The sequence below is a fragment of the Pimephales promelas genome, chromosome 7 (genome assembly GCF_988280905.1).
Source record: "Pimephales promelas chromosome 7, fPimPro1.hap1.1, whole genome shotgun sequence".
In the NCBI taxonomy this organism is placed as follows: Eukaryota; Metazoa; Chordata; class Actinopteri; order Cypriniformes; family Leuciscidae; genus Pimephales; species Pimephales promelas.
The window spans coordinates 12,367,319-12,388,871 of NC_142775.1; the positions used below are offsets into that span (position 1 = coordinate 12,367,319).

Genomic DNA, 21,553 nt, shown 5'->3' on the forward strand with positions numbered 1-21,553 from the left:
TTTTACTGGGAAGTGAGCTAATTTATTTAACACAAACGTAAACGTAACGTATCGGTGATGTTTCAGGACTTTTAGGAGCAATTGGCCGAAACTAACGTTAGCTCAATGGTAACGTTAAACACATTTTGATTAAATGTTCTGTGATTTCAGTAGTAACGAAATAACCCATAACAGAGAGAAAGCTCCACTAAGTTACTTCAACATTTCTGAAGACAGCTGCTGCCGGAGAAGTAACGTTAGGACACAGCCAGGTGAGCCGAGGAAGCTCAATAAATAAAAAACATTTATGATTATTATCAGTGTTGAAAACTGTTGTGCTGCTTTGTGTTTTTCAGGATTATTTGATGAATAGAAAGGTTTAAATAACAGCATTTATTTGAATATATTTGTTAATGTAATGCATCCTTGCTGAGTAAAAATATGAATTTCTTCTTTTTTTGTTCTATTAATTTTTAAATCTATCATTGACCCCAAATGTTTGAACATTAGTGTAAACTACCCTTCATATGTTTGTGGTCTATTTAACAATGAATCCTGGAGGGGAAAATGGTTTAAACTGTTACAATGGTTTACACAAACGCATTAATCAGTATAACTGTTTTTAACATAGATAATAATCAGAAATGTTTAGGGTTAGGGTTAGATGTTTACATAGTAAGAATGTATAGTATTCAAATATAAAAAAACACTGACTTTTTAGGTCATGTTTCTCATTCAAGTCAGATGATTTCCTATTAATTCAATTGAATATGGTGACTTCAATTTACATGACGTCGTGAGCAATCAAGTCATTTATATAGATCAGTGAGTAGTGCCCAGCATAAAAGTCCACTAAAGGAGATTTCTCGCATTTTACCCCTAAACTCTGGAATACCTATGAAGGTAAAAGAGTAACAAGACTCGAGCACAAACAATAAATACTTGTATGCTAAAATTTACACTCACAGCTCCAACGTGAAAACCTCATCTAATATGCAATAACGTTGAAAAGATCACAGTTTCTGTCCTGACGAAAATTTTCTATCTTATTTTTTGCTTTGCAGAACAAGTTTGTGACTGACTTAATGAAGCCAGTTTGGATCATGCTCAGAGATGTAAGGGTTACAAAAAGTTAACCAGAACTCTTATGGACTCCATCTTGTCTTCAAAGAGATGGCAACATGAACGGGAAAAAAGGGGTTGTTGGTGAAAAAAGGTGCAGCTAATAATTGGTAAGCATGTCTGAATATCTTTTATCAATAGTTATTATATGACAAGCGCTGAGCGCGTCTGTCAGCGACAGCCATAGCTTGGAAAGCACAGTTTGAATCTGGCAGTTATGTCACGTCATGACAAACTTGTTTTCAAATTTTAATGTAATAAATCTCATTTCTTACAGACTATGTCAAAAAGAGGCACCCAGGCATCGGAGGCACTGAGATCAAGGTCTGCATGGCACAAAAGTTAAGAGATCTGAGGAGACGAGCAGAAAGGTAATATTCAGACGATCCAACATCCAAGTGTGATCCCCATGTGTCTGTTTACATTTGCGAAACCGACATGAGTGAGGACGGAGGATTATTCCTCAGTCTACATTGTGATCTATTCACAAACTGTCAATAGTTTTTTTTTTATAAATGATACGCATCACTCGTCATATACAGTTGTTTAAGCAAGATGTAAACGGCATTGCTGTTTGCCAACATTTTTTGCTTTCATAGCATATTTACGTAAAACGTTTAATGACATAATAATATTACAAATGAATAATAATTAATTATTAAGCCCCATCCACTTTAGGCTTCGAAAATGCTTTTCAGAAACCTACGGGGTGACGTCATGGACACTACGTCCAAATATTTTTTTTACACTCTATGGTTTGCACTGTCCTAATCTTTGATCTTTTTCTATCCCAAAACAGGATGCCTGCTGAAGGAGACACAAAGGACTGAGACAATACACTTTTACAAAAGCACACCACACACACACACACACACATGCGTGTATACCTGCGTTTTTTGTGGCTTTTTATGTATTTATGTATAATATGTGTGCTAAACAAAAGTGTATATAGTTTCTCATTGATAATTGTCTTGAGATATTCACATTTGAAGAGTTCAGATGCAAAAGCCTCTAAATGCCATTTGAAATTTTCTTCTTTAATGATGATTTTTATCAAACTTGTATATTTAAGTTCAGTAATTTCACTTAAATAACAATTAATAGGTAATTATCATTGCAATTTAAGTGAAATCACTGAACTTAAATATACAAGCTTGATAAAAATGATCATTCTAGAAGAAAATTTCAAATGGCACTTAGAGGCTTTTGCATCTGAACTCTTCATTTATTCACATTTATAAACTTGTATTATTATAATCTCCTAAAGTCTTAGAATTTATGTTTTCATGTTCATGATTATTTTTTATTATTTTTTATTTAATTTTGTAATACATGTTGTTTATAAAAATACATGTTCACAGCTTTTATATAGATACATTTTTTTGCATACATTCAATTTATTGTAATGATTTTATATTCATACAATCAATTGTTTTAATTTTTAAAAATAATATTACTATTCAGGTCAATGTGAACAATAAACAATGTCAGTTTCTCATGATATTTAATTAGTATATGATCATATATGTCCTATTTACATTTATTAAATTATTACAGGCTAATCTCTTTAGTTTTAGAATCTTTATCTTCATGGTTATCTTCATGGTTTCAAACTGCAATTTTGAATTTTTTTTTTTATAAATATGTTGTTTAAAATATATGTGCATGGCTTTTCGTGGCATTAAAATTTTGTGCATACATTACATTTATTGTAGTAATCTTCATACGATTCTTATGTTTTGGAAAAAATAAACAACATAGAAGAAATTTTTTGTTGACTTATTTGTGTACAGGCATATCGGGATGTAGAGGTTAGGAGAACGTTCCGGGAACCTTTAGGGAACGTTCCCGGAACGTTTCGGGAACCTTTAGGGAACGTTCCCGGAACGTTCTGGGAATGTTCCGGGAACGTTCCGGAAAAGTTCCCGGAACGTTCCCCTAACCTAAAGGGAACGTTCTATTAACGTAAAGAAAACTTTCCTAGGTAACCAATAGGGAACGTTAGAAATGTTTGTTCTGGGAACGTTCTGAGAACGTTCTGGGAACCTGAAAGTAACGTTCTGGGAACGTTCTGGGAACCAAAAATTGTTAACTGGGTGTTTATCCGGTGGAGAGAGGCTCGTGATGCTGAATGCTGTCATGAAAGGCTTTGAGTGAGTATACTACAGAAATGGATAACAAAATCTATTAAATCTTAAGTTGTAGTTTATTTGAATTATTGTAAATTCAAGTAGAGAAATTACAACACTTTTTCTGATTCTTGATTTCTGTGCATTTGCTGCCGAGCTTTTGTGGTGGAGCAGGACCTGCAAGGAAAGATGATGGCAGCATTTGTTTTAGGGATTTTACTCAAATATAAAGTTTCAAATTTTTAATAGATAAATCAAATGACATTGTGTGTTAAAATGACTGCTTTTGTATAATGTTTGTGCATTTTTGTAGTATCTGAAATGTCTGCAGACTGGTGTGAGCACTGAGGATGAGGAGCCCAGAGGTGCATCCTGGAAGTGGTGCCATGGACACCTCATGGATGAGGTGCCATCTCTCCACCTGCCCTTACGAGACCCTCCATCTCTCCACCTGCCCTTATTGCCTCAGATTGTGAAGTGCAGCGCAGCGCAGTAACAAGCTCTGGGACGAAGGCCTCTGGTGAATTCATCAGAATGGGAACCGCTGTGTTGAGTCGGCAGTAGGATGTGGTGTTCAGCGCCTGTAAATACATGCTTGTAGTTTGAATAAAGCTTTGTTTCATGTGTTGTTGACTTGTATGCATTTGTTTATTGTGATGGTTACTTTTATTTGTTCTTTTACTCATTTATTCATTTTTCTTATTGTTGTCAGTATATACAATATAATTATTTAATTAATGTATGCATTAATTCATCGATTGACTGACAATTGAGATGTTTCACTCTTTTTATCAACATATGACAAAACAAATTACATTTTGCTTGTTATATTAAATTATATTTTTAGTATATAAAAAGTTATATAATTAAGTTTTGGTCAGCATTTAATATTATTTTGGGGTGGGCTAACAATGCAATTCATTCTGAGGTAATATTATTTTTAAGGAGTGATACTTACATTTTTCGAGTATAAAATCAACAGTTTTCTCCAAAAGAAATCTTCGAGCAGCTGCCCGTCTCCTTTGTGCAGACATTACAAACGCAGAGGAAAACTGTTCTAGGTTGTGCTGTCGAGTCACTGATGTTATGAAGTGTTAGTGCACCTGTCGCTCATATAATATAAACTTATTACATACAAGATCATGTAAAGATACCGTAACAGTCATAATGACAAAACAGAAAACATAAAGATCATTGTACATCATAATATAATATTTATACACAGGAAAAAGGAACAATAACAAGGCTAATCTTTAAATAGTTCTTCATAATACATAAAAAATGTTGTTTTGTTGTTGTTGTTATAATTCTGAGGGATGAAACGAGGTAAATTCATCCAGAAAAGGAGGAAAACTTAAAGGAAAAACTTTTTGGGTAATAAAGAAATTTTACAACATATATTCAAGAGGTGACGATTTTGGGGTTTCTTAATAAAAAAATATCGTTGTAAGAATAACACTGGGTCACATTAGTAGGGTTTAAAATATTACAACAAATCAACCTTAAATGTATTCACAAAATAAATGGGCAGCTGTTTCTTCAACAATACCACAACAAAATTAGCAAGTTTCATCAATGTCAAGATAATTATTTATAGATAGAAGAATTAAACGTGTCGTTGTTCATTTATTTTAAGTTGTTGTGCTTGTATGATGATAATGCGTCGTAGTAGGACACATGATAACATCAACATGGCAGAACCCGAAACATCAGGGGCTGGGGTGGGGAATAAGATAGCATGATTCGACACAGAGAATAATACATATTGCAGGCCTATGCAGCGGCAGACTGGCATCCCTGGCACTGTAACCATACCAGCCCACATTACCACACAGTCACACACATTCAAAGGTGAGGAAGTTAGGGGGGTTCGGGGGCATACTCCCCCGAGAAAATTTGGATTTCTCAGACCTACATGTGTGCATTTTAGGGTGTTTAAAGGTCATAAAAATGGTATAACAATAGCTTTAAAAGTATGTCAGTGGGCACTGGCAGTAGCATAAAAGATGACAGATGTTGAAATGAATGATCCTGTTACAGTGGAGGCTCCCGCTCCGCCTCCTCTCCGCCACCAGAGGGAGCCTTCGCCGGAGTATTGATCATTGGCCTTGAACTCAAATTCCCATCATGCCTCTTACCTGGGACTGATTGCGCCACACACCTGCACCGCATTTACACACACACACACAAAAGCCACCTTCACACACACATCACTGTGAAGTCTTGATTTGCCCCGGTGATCATTTCGGAGCGGTTATGCCTGTTTCTGGTTTTGACTTTGGACTGTTTGACTATTCTACGAGTGATATCTGCCTGGCCTGATCTTGGACTGTCTTTGGATTGTGTTTATTGCTGCCTGCCCCGAACTCTGCCTGTTATCTGGATTATCCCTTTGCTCTGCCTGCATTGCTCTGTCTGCCCGTTTTGACCCTGCCTGTACGACACTGTTTAATAAAGCTGCAAATGGATTCTTCTGTGTTCCGTGAGTCATTACAGATCCACGCTTGGATGCAAATGCAGAATGTTTCTGCTTATTGTTGACCATACACAATCCATATTCCTAACAGGAATGGCCTTAATGAGAAATCTTTCAAGGATTATTTTGCATAGCCTAGATGAATTTCAATCAAACACCAGTGCAATCTTTTTGTGTCAAGACGAAAATGAGCAATTTATATATTAGCATTAAAGATTGGTTTCAGCAACTTGTTTCTTTCTAAGGTTAGATAATCAATTTTTTTGGCACTAATCTGTTAAATTAAAGTTAAATTGTTCACTCATAAAGACAGTCACTTGTCGCCACCTACTGACTTACTTAATAATGCAAGTTGGGCAAACACAAGCAGAGTGATCAATTGTGAAAAGGCTGATACTGGTGAAATATTTGAACACATTCGAGGACCATACAAATAAATATACTTAAAAATGTTATACTAAATATATATTCTAAATATATATTTATACTAATGAATTGAGCTTATAGTTTATGTAATTAGCAAATAACATCTGTGATAAATAGTAATATATTGTAATAATGTTAATCAAGCCGACTAAATCACATGACTGCGATGTTAATTCTCCATTTTCAGTGTATGTTTTATAACAAAAAAATAGACATTCATTAGGCTTCATTAAAAACGTGACATTTAGACGTTTTCTTTGGGGTGGATCCAGGCAAATGAATCCTTTTCACCTTGAAAATAATATATATATATATATATATATATATATATATATATATTGCATTTTAAATAATAGAACATTTCTCAGTGATCGTAAATAAAACAAAATTCCATATTCCATTTTTCTCGGTTTAATGAAAACCTGACATCTACACATTTTCCAAAGTGGACTCTTTAGGCTGCTTCATTAAAAATGTGTCATTTAGACGTTTTTTTCAGCGTGGATCGAGGCAAATGAATCCAGTTCACCTTGAAAATAATAAATGTTTTTTTTTGCATTTTAAATATTAGACCATTTCTCAGTGATCGTCAATAAAACAAAATTCCATTTTTCTCAGTTTAATGAAAACCAATAGGTAAGTTTCAGTTTAAGTGTAAGTTTCACGTTTGAGGGGGTTTAAACCGTGACATCTACGCGTTTTCAAAAGTGCACCAAAGTGATTATTTCACGTCTTGTCACGATACCGGGTTAAATTAATATTGTTTAGGCCACTTTTGTTTGATATAATCACAACAAATTAACGCAAGTATGGGAATTGAATTCAAGTCTTCTTGATTAAAGCCCAATGCTTTATCAACTGAGCCACAGAGTCTGTTGAGTTCAAGGGTGTATTGGTGTTTTGCGGGTTTGGTTTTATTTGTTGGAAAAATAAATATAAAAATATAATTTGACACAAGAGGGCAGTATAGCCCTATTTATGGTTCTGAGTTTAACCGTGACATCTACACGTTTTCCAAATTGGACCAACGTGATTATTTCACGTCTTGTCGTGATATGGGGTGGGCACTGAAGTTACAGGAGTTTCTTCCCGTTGCTATTAAGCAATGGAACTAGGTCGAGTATTTAAAAGGTTATGGTTAACACGGTTAACGTGGTTTAACGTCGATGTAATACGTTGTTTTAGCGTACCTTTTGCTTAAACGATGAGCTGGGGGACGCCGGAAAAATAGACATTGTACTCATTAGGCTGCTTCATTAAAAACGTGACATTGTTTGATATAATCACAACAATTTAACATAAGCAAGAATGGGAATTAAACTCAGGTCTTCTTGATTAAAGCCCAACGCTTTATCAACTGAGCCACTGAGTCTGTTGAGTTCAGAGCCGGCCCGAGGCATAAGGGAACTTCTCAACTAAGCGGCCGCTTTCGGGGTTATTTGTTATTTTTATTTTTTTTAGATTACTTAAGTGACATCAATGAATGAATTAAAATGACTGAATGAAAATGACTGAATGCATCATTCAAGACAACAAAACTCTGATTTAATGATCAATATACCTGCCTACAAGTTACAACTGTTGCTGTGTAGCCTATCTGCCTGGCTGCGTTTTGTCATGCGCAGGCTACTTCATCTACATTCTTCACGAGAAACGGATTATGATGACTCACAAAATGGATTAGCTTGTTTAGGCGAAATAGTAAGGTCCCACGTACTTTACATGTTCTGCAATCTAAACTCAAGCGTGCTGTGATAGATTAAAATACCGGGTCATTTTTTAAAATAAATACAAAATGATTAAAATTTAATAATAATGATCAATATTTTTTTTTTTTTAGATCCGGGGCTATAAAAAAAAAAAACATCCGGGGCTAAGTCTAGGTGAAATAACAGTACCTTTACCCTCCGCAGTAGTTGGTTGGGAGTATTAGGCCTATAATAATATTATTAATAATCAATACTCATCAAGGCATGGTGACAGTTGTGTGAGCTGACAAACAATTAAAATAAAAAATACACACTTAGTCACTGTGCTTTGGAGTTTATTCAAAATTATAAATGAATGTGATACTGGAATACATGAAGAGTTCAGATGCAAAAGCCTCTAAATGCCATTTGAAATTTTCTTCTTTAATGATGATTTTTATCAAACTTGTATATTTAAGTTCAGTAATTTCACTTAAATAACAATTAATAGGTAATTACCATTGCCATTTAAGTGAAATCACTGAACTTAAATATACAAGCTTGATAAAAATGATCATTCTAGAAGAAAATTTCAAATGGCACTTAGAGGCTTTTGCATCTGAACTCTTCACATTCACTGGCACATTTGGTATTCTGTCAACTCAGGCTTTGATCCTGAGTTTAGGTGTAACATCAGAAGCGAACAGCCAATCACATGCTGATAGAGTTTATAGAATATTAAGAATTTAAACAAATGTACACAAGAAGATTCGTCGTCTTTTGGGAGGTGATGGAAACTACAGTCGTTGGCAGGATCACTCTGATTTCGTTTTCGGCTTATGTTCAAAACAATCACGTTTAAGCCACTGAATTAGTTTAGTCCGGTTATACGTACAACCGCGAACAGCACATGTTGTCCATGAGCTCCGTAACGACATCTCTCATAAAGATTTGCATCTTTAAATAGTAAAATAATTCTCAGAAAAACTAGCCAGCCTCTTCGCTAACTAACACACAAAATACCATTGGAATGCTACTTCCGCCGCCTCACCGGAAGTTTCACCCACTTTATTTTTTTTACAGGAGCGCCCCCCGGAAACTTGTGGATAAGACATAAAGAACTTTTCTACTGCTCTTTAAAAAAAGAAAGAAATGAAACGTTGTATATCGTGATATATTTTTTTAGCTATATCGCACAGCCCTACTCAATAGAAACGAGCAATTTGATAAATATATGCACTATTTCAGTGGTTCCCAACCTTTTTTGGGTACTGTACCCCCAAAACATTTTATCCTGCCTGAAGTACCCCCACAAGCGCATGTGATCGGTGTGATTTTTAGATTTGGTGTACATTTTAGGTGATACCTGAATTTACCTGTAAATAATGATATTTTTACTTCTTATAACTCTTATAATATAATACTTGTCTTTGTTCAATATTTGTGACCTTTTCACTTCTTCACATGTTCAGACCAATTATACAAAAACAAAGATTAATAATAATAATAATATTTCTTTTTTTATTTACAAACTTTAAATACAAAAATAAACCAATAAAATTAATAATCAAGTTCAAAAATAATCCTTCTAATGCAATCCTAAAATAAAAATTTTAAGAAAAGTTTGAGAAATGTTTTGAGTCACTAATGTATTTGAATTCCATACTGTAGCATAGGAACAAAACAGACAAGCACATTTGGCGGGAAGGACAGGGTAACCATATTATAACATGATTATAATTTTATATAATATATATTTTTATATTATATAATTATATTATATAATGTTTTGAGAATAGTCTGTGGTTAAAAAAAATGTTATAGTCTTTTGAGAATCATCCCACGTACCCCCTGGGGACTGCTCACGTACCCCTAGGGGTACACGTACCCCTGGTTGGGAAACACTGCACTATTTCATATTTATTATATTTTTACTTTAACTATTTTCTTTATCATTAAATGTATGTTTTAATAAATCTGCCACTAAAACATGTTATCACAGCCATGTCTAAATGTTTACATTTCAATTTGAAAGTTGAATTCAAAAGGAGGGCTAAGAAAATACACTCAGCTGAAAATTGCATTTTTAAGTTCACTTATCTGTTCTAAAATCCGTTCAAAACTGTGATGATGTCACACAATAGCAGAATGCTAGCGTGTTCCGGCCAACAATGGCCTAACCTGTAAGACATCGAAAGGACATAAGTACTCGTTCATTCGACTTTTGGCCTATAATCTATATTGAACTTGCAGAATCAACAATAAAATCTATTTTGATTTAACGACAAGCAGGTGAAAGAGACACATTTAGCCGTTTAGCCCCATAGACTCCCATTCATTCTGCACTCGCCCGCGATCACCTCCAGTGGAATTCTAATGTTATATGCTAAACATTTTTAGTGATAAAACTCTTTACATTCGATGATCATGAAAACAAATCTCAGAGAATGGTTGACTAGGTACCAATGTTTTATTGGACCAAAGGTTCATATTGCGCCGGAGTTCTCCTTTAAGTCCAGTTAATGTCCGACAAAGAATGTATAGCAAAATTCATTGTGCAAATCAAAAATGCTTATGTTGGTCATACTTCCTGACAGACACACACTCTCCTCAAAACATTGGATTATTCCGTGCTGTGCCGAGGCACAACCCACGTAAAGTTGACAATTCCGCGAATTACTGCAATTGTAGTGAAGGGGTGGTCAAAATCCCTTGCCTCTTCAGTATATATATCATAATATCATTTTAAATGATTATGTATTTCTTTTATAAAATCAATATTAAGTATATTCATTGTTACTTAAACATTTATTAACATAAATGTATTCTTTGTGCTTTTGCTTGTGAAATAATATTCTTAAATGCATGCTGATGTACATGCACAAGTCACCAGCTTCTTTTAGGTGCACAAGGCCATTTGTCTCTTTCTCTGGTCTCAGGAGAAAGGTTTATGGATCCTAAAGGCGTCGTGAACACATATGTCCAACACATATGATACTTCTCTGTACCGATGGTCAAGCTCTATTGAGCATTGCTATTGAACTTTAATTGTTATATTAAACTGTATTCTTTCTATTATATTTGCTTTCTGAGAAGCAAATGTTATCTGTTTTTCTCCCAAACGAGTGAATGTTTTACCATTATGTTTTGGTACACTTAACTGATAATAAGCCGCTCAGACTCTCTTCAGCCTTGATAGGAGCTCTTATTTGCTAGTGTCCTATGTGAATGCGTTAACAGTGAAAATAATAGGGAAATAGGGATTTTGGTTTATGTTTGAGTGTTAAAACATAAAGGGGTCATTGAATCCAACAGTTTAAGGCACTATTTCTTTGTTGAAGTCTTACTCCAGTTAGACTAAAGTTTAGTGCTAGTCTTCTTGGTTGCAGGTTAAGGAACCACTGCCATTATTGGAGATTGAATGAGTTGTTGTTCTGGACACACTGGCGCCAGCGACCCAAATCTGTGACCTGGAAGGTCATGACGTGCCTCATCGATGGAGATATGTTTCGTCTATCTGTATATGTGTGGAAAATTACTGTGTTTATCTATATCTTAGCCAATGAGAATCATTCAACGTGTAAGCAATGATGTAGCTTAGACCTTGGAAACAGTATAACTGCTGTGATCTTTGTAACTGTAAGGGGGTGGCCTACGAACTCCTGAGGGAGTCTTGAAGCTGACTTCTGCTGATGAAATTGCAAACTATGTTCAGTAAAACTTTCTTTAATTTTTATAATTCCGACTCCGGGTCTTCATTCTTCATATCTGGTTCTGGGTTCTTTAACTGTTAACCCCTAACAGTAGATTTCCAACCGAGATGGCGACAAAGAGGAAAAACTACGGACTGCAGCTTTAATTTTAATTTAGCACCAAACGTTACAAAAATGTAATGGCAAATTTAAATTTAAATATAGAAATGCATTGCCATTTTACATATTGCATTGTCATTTTGCATATTGCATTTCATTTTGAATATCACTACCCATATGCTTCCATAGTATGAGAACCTATTGAGAAACAAAAAAAAACATTTAAACTACATGGGAAAAAAGCATGTAATAGTCTTTATTAGTACTTCACATTATGTAACACTGTCTGATGTTCAAAAATAGATAACAAAATAATGCCAGCTTGGATCTGAAGCAGTAATTGCACAAGGAAGGTTGTTGTTTATTTCTGTTAAACTGTATCTGGCTGACTGAAATCAGTGTGTGTCTGTGCAATTAAAGCAATGGTATACAGTAAAGATTAAATAAATATGTACTTCACAAAATAGAGGAGGATAGAATTCGTTTTTGTCAAACGAATGTCTTAACAGAAACAGATTTTTGCATGTATTCATTATGGCAATATCTGAGAGACTGGTACACAGACTCAAATATTATTATTAAATACATTCTCAGTGACAACAAAATGTAAGTTTCTTGACCATACAGTATGTTCACATTTTTATATACAAAAACAAACAAGCAACAAGAACAAGCAAAAAGAAATAGGATTACACTGTTTTAGCTGTAAATGTATTCTGTAATTTGACTGAAGAAAATGTCTCGTTTCGGAAAATAAATGTAGTATATCCTTATGACTAATATAGTTGAGAGTGCAAAGATGAATCCTTTGGGTATAACTATCTGTTTCCATCGTTCATTATAGTTGTGACAGATGCAGTACTTCTAGAAACAGGATCATTTTCTCCCCGAAAAACCTTGGATTAAATTTAGATGCATCGGTGGAGAAACGTTCCTCAAACCAGCGTTGCCTTGATGTACACTAACACTTTTGGAGTCTTGAAACAGGGCTAAAAATATGGATAAATAAAACATGAATTTAGTTTCTCAGAAACAAACATAAAATACACATAAAACGAGAGAATAGAGAATAAGAAATAGTACTTGCTTTTCTGACACAGAAATCATGCGTCTGTCTATATATGGTTTGATAGGTTTGTCTATCTCCATCTCTTCGGAATCTGATGGACAAAAGAACAAAACACATGGTCTCTAACATACAATGGTCCTAGAATGTTTTTGAAGACACTTACTGTGCATCTGTTCTCTGTGACTTCAAACCAAACAAGTTTTTATTTGTCAAACATTTGAAAAAAGTGCTTGTGCTCTCTTTCATTAAAAAATATTCTAAAAAGGAGTAGTTCACTTTTAAAAAAAACTTTTGCTGATAATTTACTCACCCCCATGTCATCCAAGATATCCATGTCTTTCTTTCTTCAGTCGAAAAGAAATTAAGGTTTTTGATGAAAACATTCCTGCATTTTTCTCCATATAATGGACTTCAATGGGAACCAAACGGTTCAAGGTCCAAAAGACAGTTTCAGTGCAAACTGCAAACTGTTCAAAGGGCTTTAAACGATTCCAGACGATGAATATCAAGCGAATTGATGGCTCATTTAAAAAAAAATAACAAAGTTTAAGTTTTATAAGCTCAAATGCTCGCCTTGCTCTGTTCTGTGATGAGCGTTCGTGACTCTCCTGTCCTGTTCAAAATGAACGAATCTTTTCCTAAGTCAATTCGTTCATTTCCTTCGTTGAATGAACCAAATGACACAAAAAAAGATTCGTTCATTTTGACCATTTGAGCTTATAAAACTTAAACTTGGTTATTTTTTTTTATTAAATGAGCGATTGTTTTGCTTGATAAGACCCTTATTCATCGTCTGGAATCGTTTAAAGCCCTTTGAACAGTTTGCAGTTTGCTCTGAAACTGTCTTTTGGACCTTGAACCGTTTGGTTACCAGTAAAGCGCATTAAATGGAGAAAAATCCTGGAATGTTTTCATCAAAAACCTTAATTTCTTTTCAACTAAAGAAAGAAAGACATGGACATCTTGGATGATATGGGGGTGAGTAAATTATCAGCAAATGTTTTTTTTAAAAGTGAACTACTCCTTTAATGCAATGAAATTCATACATCTTTAAGTATAGCTATATATTTAGGGACTCTATACTCTTAGAATTTATATACAGTTAGAAGAGAAATGTGCTATAATATATTAAAGTGATAGCTCACCCAAAAATTAAAATGATGTCATCATTCACTCAACCTCATGTCATTCCAAATCCATTAGACTTTTTTATTTATATATTTTATTTATCAAAAATTCATATTTTTAATGAAATCTGAGAGATTTGCAAACTTTTATGCTGTAAGCATTGTTTGCTGATCAGATTAAATCTGTTCATCATATATTCATCATATAAAATGATCGTGTCTCTAAGGAACAGTGGTGGAAGAAGTACTGAATCTCAGTACTTAAGTAAAATTACAAATAAACAGATAAATATTTACTTTAGTAAAAGTAGAAGTAACACAATGACAAGTAAAAAGTAAAAAGTAACCGATTTTAAATGTACTTTAAGTATTAAAAGTAAAAGCACTTGCATAACAATTTATTCTCTTAATGTCTATTTTTTTCTAATGATTAATAAAACATTTAATTCTAACTTGTTCCACCTTATACTCCTATAATGATGTTCAATAATTATGGAAAAAAAATGTTGTCACCAGAAACAAGCTTGCAATTAGACAATATGCACATCCTGCTTATCCTTACTATATATTAATAACTATCTTTGGCCGTAAACGCGATTAATTTATGGTGTAATTCTGAACCTCGTGGCTTGCCATAATCCTAACCAAACGGTGCGTTTCCTATGCACATAAAAACAAGTTTTTGCGTATAAATTGCACAATAAACACACTGCGTGCGAGACACATTTAGTGTGACCGGGTTGCTATATCTATGGCAACCAAACGTCACTGGTGAGACAAACGTGCAACGAACAGATGGTCAGATTACGTTTTGGCAGGGGAAAAACTGATCAGAAAATGTAATGAAAAAGTAACAGAAGTTGTAGAAATGTAGTGGAGTAGAAAGTATAATAATTGCTGCAAAATGTAACGAAGTAAAAGTAAAAAGTATGCACTATTTATTCTACTTAAGTAAAGTAAAGATACATGAAAAATGTACTTAAGTAAAGTAACAAAGTATTTGTACTTCGTTACATTCCACCACTGCTAAGGAAGACTTGGATTAAAGGTACAATATGCAGGATTTTTGCAGTAAAATATCCCAAAACGACTAGGCCAATGTTATATATTTTGTTTAGTTGATTGCCCAAATGTTTCCAACTATTTATAAATCGTGAGAAAATTGTGGTTTTTAACCAAGAAAACGGGGCGTGTGAGCAGGGGCGAGGAGTCACCACTCAATGACGTCATTTCCGCGCTACCCCCGGTTTCCGCCAAATTTGACCTCGTACTGCAATAGTAACCATGGCGACAGACGTGGACAACTGGGTCGGTTATGCCCGTTATGGTTATGCGTGCTCAACAGCGTGAGCGTCCCTAGCAGGGTTTGTTCAAACATTATGGACCATGGCAAGCGGACTTTGAGACATAAAGAGGACTAAAACGAAGATCAACATCTTTCCAGATGCCGAGAGCTCCACGTCCACGACTAACTTCGACTTGACAGAGACGTGAGTGTTGCATGTTACTTGAGCAAACAGGTGAGCAAATTTGTATATGAAAAACTAATCAATGTAATATAGTTCAACATGATGAAAAGTTAGAATATGATCTGTGTTATTCTAATGTTGATCTAGCTTAGTCTCATGCAGCCGACACACAACCTAACTAACATTCAACACACTCAAATGCCGTTTAGTGTGATAGTGAAACTGTTAGAGCGAGTGAAGCAGCACTGTGTTACCTCAAGTTTAATTCCTCTAATAAACTGACCTGTATGAGTAATTCAGCACTTTTGTGCAGTTCGGTAGAATGAAATGTCCTTATTCCTTTATATCTGCGGGACTCGCGTTGTGTGTGGCGCTGGTAAACGTCTAGCAATCGCGCCCTGCGTCCTACAGTCATGTTAAAAACATCAGTGTATTCACTCATTCATCAAAGATCCATCAGCTTGATGACAAGATCCATAATTGCGCTTAATGCGGAATATACGTCATTAATATACGCCTTTGTTATTGTAAGAGGTTAGCGACCCCTGGTGGCGAAACAATCTTGCATATTGTACCTTTAAACTGCTTGGTTCATTTCTCTTTATGAATGTTTTCAAGAGTCAGAGTTTTGGGTGAATGGACTTTTAATGAAGGGACAGATAACAATTAGATTTCATTCAAAATATCTTAATTTGTGTTCCGAAGATAAGGCTTATGGGGTTGGAACGACACAAGGGTGAGTAAATGATGATGGAATTATAATTTTTGAGTGAACTATCCCTTTAGAATATACTATGTGCCTTTAGTATTATATAGTGATGTTTTGTTTTGCATCCATGAAATCTGCATCCTAATCTTGGTCACATGATGTACTTTTACACTCATGTCTTTGGGCTACCCTCTTTTTATTCAATGAATGAATGGACGGTGTATCTACCATCAGAAGAGCTGGTATAGTAGCGACCAAAAGCGTCATCTTTTGGGATGTCGGGGTAAAGGTAGACGAGGGGATTCACTGGAACCTTCTCTGAAGCAGTGAGGGTGTAGTCACGGATGACGTTAGGCAAAGAGATGGTCGCCAGATCTGATTTAGTGTAGGGCTTCACCGAATGCATCTTAGGTTTACCTATAATTTACACACATGTTGATGCTCATTTACAATGCACACTATTATTGTTTAAATAAAAATCATTATATACTCAGTTCAAAGCAGCACACACCGTCCTGTGTATATTCCACCCATGTGATGGTGATTCCTCCTTCTCGACAGCTTTCACTGAAGCGCAGAAGGAAAGTGCCCGGGAGTTTGCCTATCAACAAGGCCTTCTCTCTCTCTTTACTCATGAACCCCATGATATGTCTGCATATTGTTATGAGAAATGAAAAAATATAAATAAATAAAGTTTTTTAGCAGGTTGCGGCATTTAATAAAAATATGCATCAAATTTCAATGTTCATGAAGTTAACTTAATACTTAAAAATGTATAATATAGCTGAAGAGATTTTGACACAATGTAACGCCATTCAAACAGAATCTTACTATATATATTTTTGTGTGAAACAGGGCATTCAAAATAAATTTGATTTGATTTTATCCACTGGGAATTGTTTGAATTGTGAAAAGTGTGTGTTATACTGTATTTTTGAGTGGAGTAAGACGAGGCAGAGCAAGAAGTTACATTTTTATTACTAAGAAAATTTGGGTTACACTTTATTTTAAGGTGTCATTGTTGCACTCTAATTGTACATTTAAGTACTGAGTGATATTAAATAACTAAATGTACTTACTAATTAGGGTTTGGTTTGGTGTAACCTTAGTTGCATGTAATTATAATTCAGTACTATAGTAGCTACATGTAACAATGACACTGTAAAACAAGTTACCGCAATTTGTTTTATTTAAAATAACACAGACTGTTGAATCGTACACAATCAGAGCAGAAAGATATATTAAAAATAAAATGTTGAATTCGTGTTGACTTTAACTTTGTTAATCTCAAACTGAAATTAGACCTGGAATTAAATAATAATAATAATGATGATGATGATGAAAGTCTTACCCATCATTCCAGATGTTGAGAAGATGTTTTTTAATAAGGTCCAGAATTCCATCCATCCACAGCCAAAACGCTACACCCCTCTCACTAGGAGACATCTAGGTGAAAACACACAAGTTTATTCTATTACTTCATTTATACAACCTCCATTTGATTAGATAAAGCAAGTGGATATGGCATTGTTTTGATAATTTTTATTGGACATTAGATAATATACTGTAAATATATATATATATATATATATATATATATATGAAGAGTTCAGGTGCAAAAGCCTCTAAATGCCATTTTAAATTTTCTTCTTAAAGGACCATTTTTATCAAGCTTGTATATTAGATTAATAGGTCATCTTCATTGCCATTTAAGTGAAATTACTGAACTTAAATATACAAGCTTGATAAAAATGATCATTTTAGAAGAAAATTTCAAATGGCACTTAGAGGCTTTTGCATCTGAACTCTTCATATATATATATATATATATATATATATATATATATATATATAATTCTGTGCACTTCTCCCATGGGTATATAAAACTGTGTCATCAGCATACATGTTAATAAGCAAAACAACAGAGGCCCTAAAATTGATCCTTGTGGTACTCCCAAAGTTCATTGACAAAGTTCCATTTATTTACATACATTGTTTTCGATTTATCAAGTAAGATTTTGTCCAATTCTGGACATGTGTTGAAATATTGTATTTGCCCAGTTTGTGTATCAGTACCTCATGGTTAACTGTATAAAAGGCTTTGCGTAAATCTGAGAAGACTGCTCCCACCACTCCTCCTTAATCTAAGCTTATTTTAATTTCCACTAGGAAGTAACAGCATGCAGTTTCAGTGGAATGTTTTATCCTGAAACCAAATTGCATCGGACGTAAAAAAGACCTTGACTTCAGATGTGCTATTAGTTGTTCTGCCACAACCTTTTCGATAACCTTTGACACAGCTGGGAGAATACTGATGGGTCGGTAGTTAGAGACCACTTGGGTATCCCCAGATTTGTGCACAGGGGTGACAATGGCATATTTAAGCACACTGGGAAAGATATCTTCATTAAAAGACTTGTTAATAATCATCGCTAGAGGTATCATAATAGATGTCTTGTGTTGTTTAAAAAAAGCTGTATCGCAACCATATATATCTTTAGTTTTACTATCAGATAGAAGTGAGATTACATTTTCCGCTTTCTCTGGGATGATCAGAGAGAACTTGAAAGCAGAATCACTACAGGTTAAAGCTTGTGTGAGTTGATTTTTTGGAAATCTTAGATTCAATTCTTGTTCTGAATTTATAAAATAATCATTAAAACATTACCCAATAATTCTATCATCATCCTGAATACAACCATTCACCATGAGTTTTAAATGTTTATTTGCTGATTTGGTAACACTTTACAATACGGGTGCACTAATAAGCATTAATTCATGCTTAATTGATGCACAGATAATACTGAATTAATGTGTAACTAATGATTATTTAAGCTATTCATTAATGATTACCACATTAGGAACTAATTAAGAGTATGTAAGGTTAATGTATTAGTTCATACATGAATTGTCATTAATTAAATATGTAATTGTGGATTAATTCCATAATAACTCATTTTTTTAACTAATAGTGTTAATTAATATGTTAATTACCAGAATGAGCCAAAGCCTTGTATTTCAACTTCCAGCTAACATGACAGGTACACTAATATGCATTAATACATGATTAATTACTTCATTGTTACTGCAAATTCATGTGCGAATTACTACAATTACTAAATGACTAGTTAATAATGATGTGCCCCAACAAGTAAAGTCATAACATAATGATACCTTTGAAAATTATTAGCTAATGATTAATTAAAGCAGACAACTGGAAGCTGAAGTGCATAGCTTTGACTAATTGTGGTAATTAACACATTTATTTACATTATTAGTTAATAAAATATGTTACTAAGGAATTAATACACAATGGCACATTGAATTAATAGAAATTCATGAATTACTTAATCTATTAATCATATAGACTCTTTATAAGTTGCTGATGCACTAATCATTAATTAATGGTTTGGTTCTTCATGAGTTATACATTAACTCATGATCATCTGTGCATTAGTTAAGCATGAATTAATGCATATTAGTCCACCCGTATTGCAAAGTGTTACCGCTGACTTTCCTTTTCAAGTAATTTGTCAATGCTCTTCCATAATTTTTTAGGGTTTCTTTTGCCTCATTAATAGCACTAAAGAAGAAATTTGCACTTGCCTTTCTAATTTGTTGTGTTACTTTATTTCTTAAACTTTTAAAAATCAGGTGATTAGTATTTAATTTTGTTTTAAAAAACTTTTCCAAACAAGCATCCCTTTTTTATCATTAGTGTTGAACCAGGGTAGATTATATTTTTTACTTGTTTTCTTGCCCCTTTTCCTGCTGTAGTTTAATATAATGCTGTTAACGGTTGACAATAAATCAGCAAAGGATGGCTCACAGGGCATTCTACCATTTGTGTAATACCAGTTTACTTGCTTTATCTCATTCTCAATAAAGGCCATGTCCTTTGGAGTGATTAAAGGCATGGATTTCCCCTTCATTGAATTCTGATTTTTAAAGCGTGTTTATGACAGTTTTCTGGAGATCAAAGTAAGATTATGATCTGATAGCCCAGTGATAAGGTTATAAATCTTTCTAATTCTATCTGTTTTTTGTTTTGTTTTTTGTAAAAATTAAATCTAAAACTGTTTGGGAAGATTTTTTGTGATTCATGTAGGCTTATGGATTATCTGCATCATCTGAAAAGTTTTGGCAATATCTTTAAGCTTTTTCCTACCTGTTTTGTCCTGCCAATTTAAATTGAAATCACCCATAAGAATAACTTCCATGTTTCCACATTGTTTAAGTATAACATTTAGACAATCATAAAATTCATTTGTGGCGGTAGGAGGGCGGTATACTGCAAAGACAGCAAAATACATTTAGGGAGATGATGTAATTTTTACTCCCAAGCATTCCAAGTGTGTGAGCGTGTTTGTGTGTGTGTGGGCATGCTTGTGTGTGTGTCCTAAGAAAGGAACATGTACCGTTTTAAAATTCATGGGTATGAATATATATTTATTATAGGGACATATATATTTAGTTAGTGTCGAGTTCTAAAAGCCTAGCTGTTCAATTTGGTATCAGGTTCTTCCAGTCTCAGTTTTGTTTTATCAGTAAATCATGTGCTGACAGCAGAGGAACAAAGATAAATGAAATTGGTTAAAGAAAACGAAAGCAACTTTCCTGTCTTTGTTTCAGTCATTACAATAAACCTACCTTACAAAATGTATTCCAGTAAATGAGACCCTCTGGGTCACCTTGGGCTTCATGACCTGAAAACAAATGACAAATCTGAAAAACGTGTGCTATAATTTAAGAAAACAGAAATAATATTTCTTATTAAGAAATAAGAAATTATAAATAAACTCACCAAGAAGTTTGTCGGCCACTGTTCTCAGCTGCTCAGAGTTCAGCGCGCGTTTAGTGACAGAAGAAAACTGCCAGCTTATGACCTTTGAAAGCTGCTCCCATTTCACTGGTGGCGGATTCAAGAAGAACGTCAGATTCTGAGACAGAGAGCGAGAGATGGACAACGGGAGTCAGAATGGAAAAATCAGTACAGGACAAAAACACTGATGATGGGAAACGGCCATACGTGGGGTTCGCTGCAGAGCATGTTGTACCATAAGATGGAGCCCCAGGCACTGGGCAACTGATTCACGTGGGAGATCACCACAATAGGAAGTGATATGCTCTGTGTAATCACATTAAAACAGGCCAGGTCAGAATTGTCTTGTCTACCCAAGTTATTGATATAGTAACCATGTTTCAGAGTACCTTACCGATAAATCAACACATAGTTCTGGCTGAATGAGTTGAGTTTCAAATCTAAGTAAGTGCAGCTCCTCAGAAATGATGAGAGAAGTCTGTAACAAAGGAAAAAAACATCAGCCATTCATAATGATCCTTTTCAACTGATGGTTTTTATGGCTTACCTCATTGGTTCTGTTGTTACATTTCATTTCCTTTAATTGCTGTGGGGAGAAAAGAGAGGAACATGTATTTATGATGTGCAATAATGTCTTATCTGTTTGTCCTGGGGTTTTTCACAACATACCAAATGGCGAAATTCAGCTGCTAGACATCCATTGGATTCCTCTAAGTTGATAACTT

At 34.4% G+C, this 21,553-nt stretch overlaps 1 protein-coding gene and 1 long non-coding RNA gene across 3 annotated transcripts in view; one reads left to right on the forward strand and one right to left on the reverse strand.

The window, feature by feature from the left end:
- Positions 1-3,197: 3,197 nt before the first annotated feature.
- Positions 3,198-3,861, forward strand: LOC148978311 (uncharacterized). The gene is made up of 2 exons (XR_016169395.1): positions 3,198-3,254; positions 3,544-3,861. It is a non-coding gene; the product is annotated as an uncharacterized LOC148978311 (long non-coding RNA).
- An 8,003-nt stretch (positions 3,862-11,864) lies between these two features.
- Positions 11,865-21,553, reverse strand: part of LOC120477802 (signal transducer and activator of transcription 1) — a 21,570-nt gene continuing 11,881 nt past the window's right edge. For both annotated transcript variants that reach the window (XM_039669669.2, XM_039669668.2), the window contains exons 13-23: positions 21,498-21,553; positions 21,376-21,414; positions 21,223-21,306; positions 21,036-21,134; positions 20,811-20,946; positions 20,657-20,712; positions 17,358-17,452; positions 16,518-16,657; positions 16,235-16,423; positions 12,720-12,792; positions 11,865-12,621 (exon numbers count right to left, since the gene is read on the reverse strand). The exon at positions 21,498-21,553 is cut by the window's right edge and continues 35 nt beyond it. In XM_039669669.2, coding sequence (XP_039525603.1) covers positions 12,594-12,621; positions 12,720-12,792; positions 16,235-16,423; positions 16,518-16,657; positions 17,358-17,452; positions 20,657-20,712; positions 20,811-20,946; positions 21,036-21,134; positions 21,223-21,306; positions 21,376-21,414; positions 21,498-21,553 — 995 coding nt within the window. In that variant the 3' untranslated portion in view covers positions 11,865-12,593. The remainder of the gene's footprint in view (positions 12,622-12,719; positions 12,793-16,234; positions 16,424-16,517; positions 16,658-17,357; positions 17,453-20,656; positions 20,713-20,810; positions 20,947-21,035; positions 21,135-21,222; positions 21,307-21,375; positions 21,415-21,497) is intronic.